General features: G+C 42.7%; 1 protein-coding gene across 1 annotated transcript in view; it reads right to left on the reverse strand.

Annotated features, from left to right (window-relative positions):
- The window catches only part of TRPA1 (transient receptor potential cation channel subfamily A member 1), a gene marked incomplete at its 5' end in the record, with an annotated part of 39,572 nt that extends 35,993 nt beyond the window's left edge, over positions 1-3,579 (reverse strand). The window contains 2 exons of the mRNA XM_082752356.1: positions 508-670; positions 3,460-3,579. Coding sequence (XP_082608482.1) covers positions 508-670; positions 3,460-3,579 — 283 coding nt within the window. The remainder of the gene's footprint in view (positions 1-507; positions 671-3,459) is intronic.
- Positions 3,580-6,000: the final 2,421 nt, after the last annotated feature.

Genomic DNA, 6,000 nt, shown 5'->3' on the forward strand with positions numbered 1-6,000 from the left:
TTAAAACGGGTCGGAAGTGCTTATGTGCAATCAGAAAATATTCAATTATGTATCAAAACAAAATTAACTTGGAAGTATTTAACATGTGTTAACAACTTGAATGACAAGTACAAGAAACAACACTTTTCTGTTTCCAGTGTTTTAAATGTGATGAAAGATGATACATAATGCATATAAGGAAGATACTCAGGCCTGCTGTACTTCTTTGAAGTTTTCTTTTGAAAGAAAGAAGACTGAAGTTTTACATCTGAAGACTGTAAAACTGAGTTTCAAATGATGTAAGATGTGTCAAATCACTACATTAGAGAGCAAATAATACTAAGACAATAAGGGTGTCCCAAATCATACCCAAGACACTTCAAAATGTGACAGTTTCATCTATTTTTGAATGTAGAAACATAGATAACATACAGATTCTGCTTATGTTGGGTAACAAACACTTTCATTACTGACCTTTTTTTTTTTTTTAATCCCGTTAGATAAAATAATTCATAAAATGTGTGTTACCTTCACAGGACGAATCATCTATAATCAACTGCATTAATTCTATTTGACCTCCTTCTGCAGCATGATGCAGTGGGGTGGCATTTAATTCATCCACTTTGGTAAGTCCAGAACGATTCTTCTTAATGAAGCTCCGCAGCCTACAGGCACTTCCATCTGAAATCACCTATTTTGAACATATATTTTCTCATTTACTTTCATAAAGCAGTACACAAATCCTGATCAGATCAAGTCAAGAGTGAAACTGATTTTACTGAACAGAATAAAAATTAACAGAATTTAAAATGATCTAGAATATATTATTTCATCTTCTATAGTGAGATCAAGACCCTCCAACCCAGGAAACCTCGAACTAAAAAAAAGTCATCACTTTCTGTTATATACTCTCTGCAGCTGTGGACAAATCAAACAAATTCAAGAGAGATGAAAAACTGATAATCTTGTTCTGAACTTTCTGAACTTTTCTACAGAGACTGACATTATGATATGGGCTTTTGATTCCAGCCTTTGGGTTTCTGTGATTGTAAAATCAGAGCATATAAATTTATGATTATATGTCAGAGTAACCAATAAATTCTTCAGTTTACAGCTCTATCCTACAAGCATCCCATGGGCCTCAGCTCAAAACAACCGAGCATCATCACACTCTAATACAATAAAAACCCTCTGACAGCTCAGCCCTCTGATATTTTTATACATCTCTGGTGCTGCACTTTGCAGCCTAAACGCAGTATGGAAAGCCTGCAGATTCTTCCTCTAGAAGTTAAAATATTTCAAAAAACATACTTGCAGATGAGGAAAGGTGGTAGTAAAAATGAGTGCAATAGAATGGGCAAAAAAATAAATTTATTCAAGTTATTAAAAAAGATTGAAAGGGAATAAAAAAAAAAAAAAAAAGGAAAAAAAATGAGAAAAATGCATACCAAAAGTAACGCAAACTTCCTCAAAGATGAGTAAGCAAGCGAAGCAAGAAAAAAGGAAATCCCAAAAATCATTGTTCCTTCCTCTGAAGCAAAAGAAAAGAAAAACTCCTTCCCCAGGACCCCTCAAACCGTAAAGACTCAAGAATTTTTGCTGTCATTAAGCAAATATATGTTATGGGGCTGCTCATTCTAACATTTAAGCATGTGTTTAACTTCTTTCAGCTTAATAGTCCCATTGACATCACTGTGATTACTCATGTGAATGCTCTTAGAAATGTGTTTAAAGATTTAGGACACTGGGGCCAAACACAGGGGTAGCATCTGCTCCAAAAGTGAGATCAGAGAGGGCTGATAGAAAACAGGCAATATATCATTGTGAAATGGGTATTCAGGGTGACTCAACAGTCATAAAAATAAGAGGTCAATTACATACGCAAACATCTACACATTTTATACATACTGAAGGACTATAAGAGATTATTAAAAGAGCCCTATATATATGCATCGAGTATCTTCTACTCTTCCTTACATTATAATGTATTTTTAATTGTAAATAATGTTAAAATGTTTTACTGATTTAAATCACATTTCATCACTAACTTGGGACTTTTTGTCAATGTAAGATAAAATGTGGCTGAAATATCTCATGATGAGAATCTTACATCAAAAATTAGATTGTTTAGCTAATACTGCAGTGTTTCAGTAACAAAACAGGAAAGCAAGAAAAAGGAAAGGAAAGGAAAGGAAAGGAAAGGAAAGGAAAGGAAAGGAAAGGAAAGGAAAGGAAAGGAAAGGAAAGGAAAGGAAAGGAAAGGAAAGGAAAGGAAAGGAAAGGAAAGGAAAGGAAAGGAAAGGAAAGGAAAGGAAAGGAAAGGAAAGGAAAGGAAAGGAAAGGAGAGGAAAGGAGAGGAAAGGAGAGGAAAGGAGAGGAAAGAGGAAAGGAGAGGAAAGGAGAGGAAAGGAGAGGAAAGGAGAGGAAAGGAGAGGAAAGGAGAGGAAAGGAGAGGAGAGGAAAAGAAAAGAAAAGAAAAGAAAAGAAAAGAAAAGAAAAGAAAAGAAAAGAAAAGAAAAGAAAAGAAAAGAAAAGAAAAGAAAAGAAAAGAAAAGAAAAGAAAAGAAAAGAAAAGAAAAGAAAAGAAAAGAAAAGAAAAGAAAATAAAAGAAAAGAAAAGAAAAGAAAAGAAAAGAAGCACCAAAAAACAGCAATCAAACAGTTGCTGTTTTTAACCAACAGCATCTCCTTTCTGCTTTGTCTGACTTGGTCCGTAAGGACAGATCACCTACCTGAGCAGCAACTCATGTAACGCAGAGGAGGTGTTGCTTGGGACTAGAGCTGGCACATGGGGCTTGAGGTTGGAAATGACATCAAACCCATCCACGTACTTTGGCATATTTGTTTAGGTAACTTTGAAGACGTTGGAAAATTTTAAGAACAGGTTGGCATCTAATTAACCTCTGCTTTTGCTTAATTATTCTGACTGTTACAAAAGGCTTCTCTAGCATCTGGTTGAGGTTTCTCTCTTTGCAACATGAATGCACTTTTTGTCCTATTCTCCCTTTCCCTCCGTAACAGCTCCAGTACTCAACTTTCTGTTTAGGATGTTTTTGCTAGAGGGTGTACTCATGCCCACATCACTTTGTAGACCTCTAGAAGAGGGGTCTCCCTCTACAGAGCCATGCTGGGGGGGGGGGGGGGGGGGGGGGCAGGGGGGCAGCCCCATTTCGGCTTCTCACACCCTCCCTTTGCCCATACTTTGGCCTTTCCACCACCACCACGTCACCTCCCATCCCTCACAGCTCTTCGGGGACACCTCGGCATGGCCATGGAAAAGGTGTCATGGAGGGAAGGGTATCAGGAGCATGGCACCTTCTTCCCATCTTGTCCACCTCATGCTCCTCGCCCACTTGCCGCACCCCAAGTCCCTGCAATGGGCAACGCCGTATCCCCATCGGGCTTTACCCCCGCTACCCTCCACCCCGGGGACCTCCATCCTACCCCTCCGGGCAGCACCCCGCTGCCCTCCCCACGCACCTTGAAGACATCCTGCGAGGCGACGGAGGCGGCATCCGCCTCGCAGACGACGCCCTGGTAGGCGCTGGACCCGGCCGCCTTCTCCCGAGACTGGCAGAGCCGCCACAGAGAGCGCTTCATGGCGCCCGCCCGCCCGGCTCCGAGCAGCGCCCGCCCCGCCCGCTCCGGCTACCTGCGGGGCGAGAGACCGAGTGGCGGCCGCCGCCGAGGCACGGACCCGGCCGCCCCGCCGCGGAGCCGGCAGGAGGCGGGGAAAGCGGGCGGGGGCGCTCCGCCGCTGCCCCTGGGAGGGCGAAACGATCCCGGCCGGGGCCGCCTGTGCGGCCGGGGGCCCGGAGGGGGCTTCGGGTGTCGCGGTTTCGAGGGCTGCTGGCGCTCCCGGGGAGGGGAGGGGATCGTGCCTCCTCTAAAAGGCAGCGCTCGGGGTCGTCCCTCAGGGGGAGAAGCTCAGCTCTGTCAAGGGAGAAGCCCGGCTCCCTCAGCGGGAGAAGCCCGATTCCCTCAGGGAAGAAACCCGGCTTCTTGAAGGGGGAGAAGCCCGGCTCCTTCAGGCGCCGCCGTCGGAGAGCGGTGCCACGACCGGCCGCCTGCGGTGGGGTCAATGTTGGGAGGGAGCCGAGCACCCACACATATTTTTTTTTTTTTTGTTTAATTCTCTCAGTGCTGCGAGATTTCCGGAGTATCTGCCGGTCAAGCAGCCCTAGAGATCTCAGCGCATCTGTGAAGGCGAAACTTGCACCGAAAGAAGAGGCAGTGCAAAAATGGGACACCCGGTGCGAAACTGTGAGAAGAAGAAACACTCCTCCGGGCCAGCCCCTGCCTTGTAGCGGCAGAATGGGGACTCATCCTTCTAGCCCTTGTTGTACCAGAAAATCCGGAGCAGTTTAGGAAAGCTGTAGAAAAAACGTAGAAAGAAGCAGTGCGACGTATGTCAAAGGGTTAACCACTAAAGCAACTTTAACTGAGTCATACTGAGTCTTTAATGAAATCGTTTGTAATTCAGGAAAGCTAACAGTTTACTTAATGTGATAAGAAAAGCCATACCAAAGGTCAGGCTTGCAGTCCTGGCTCAAAGTAGCGGCCGGGGCAGATGCTCGGGAAAAACAATAGGAAGCGTGTGGGAGCACTTTCTGCCTACGAGGTCATGGTTTGCAGCTCTCAACAGCTTCCTGACCCAGGTGTTGCACCCAGTCCAGCCTGTTTAATACCCATCATTTCGCAATTCTCCATTACTTTGCTTCTGCCCTTTTGGAGCCCTTTTTATGGTGTTCGTGCCACAACATCCTGTGGCACTAAGTGCCATAATTTCATTGTGTATTTGTGGGAGAAAAAAAAAAAAAAAAGTTTCTTTTTACCACTAATTTCACTTAGTGCTCCCTAGCGCTTTTATTTGGAGAAATGCAGAGTTGTTTCCCATTTTTTATTCCTGTTATTGCTCAATATTTCAAGAAGTTTTTTTCCATCTCTTCTTGCTGATGGGACTAGGTTTGCATGGTTACCTTTCTGAGGGAAGCCATTTAATATCCCTGAGCATCCTCATCCTGCTACTCTGCTTCTTTTCTATGCTTCTTTTGAAATGGGATGACAAGACCTACGAACAGAAATCTTGTAGTCATGCAATGCTATTAATTAGTTGCTCATTTTTTTTCTTCATTCCTCTCCTAAATGTTCACAATGGTATTTGCTTTTTTGAATGCCATTGAGCTAAGTCTCTAGAGATTTTTTTCTGCTCCACCACAATCCCTTTTCTGAGTGGTGATAGTATAAATAGCATTAATTATCGTGTGAGGGTAGTTGGGTTTATGGTTCCCCTGTGTGCCCACTTAGCATTTATCAACATTAAATTTCATTTGACATTGCATTACTCTATCACCAAATCTTGTGGGATACCCCGCCGTTATCTTAATTGTTGGCCATTCTGAAAAATTCAACAATGCCTTCCTGATCACCAGAATATCTTTATACCACTGGTCCCAACACTGATTTTGTGCAGTCCTAAGGAACCTCCTTGAGTTGAAAATACTAACCATTTATTTCTATTCTGTGTTTTGTAGCCCTTAATCAGGTTCAGGAAATCCTACCTGCCCATCCTAGGACAATTTTTGTTTCATTAAGAGACAACAAGGAGAGACCTTACTGAAGGACTTTCCCAAATGCATGTATCACTGGCATCATTTATACCTTTGCACTTGCCAGTTCCTTCAGATAATTCCACAGCCACGTGTAATGCCAGACTTCTCTCCATGAACACTATGTTCACTGTTTTGATCTTAGAGCCTTTAACTCCAGAACCATGTATAGTAAGTTGATTTAAGTTACACACCCTTAACTCAATAGTCTTAAAATCCTAAGATGTATAGTCCTCAAACTAACTCAGTGGTTTTAAATGCTTGTGGTGTAGACCTTCAGATTTTTCATGCAACATTAAAAAAAAATGAAAAAAACATATATTCAGCCCACATTCTGTGGAAGTCATAGGTACTGTATATGTTCAACAGAAGCACATTTAAGGTACATTTTTATGTAATCTTTAACCATGAC

This window comes from Aythya marila, assembly GCF_965140915.1.
Source record: "Aythya marila genome assembly, chromosome: 2".
NCBI lineage: Eukaryota > Metazoa > Chordata > Aves > Anseriformes > Anatidae > Aythya > Aythya marila.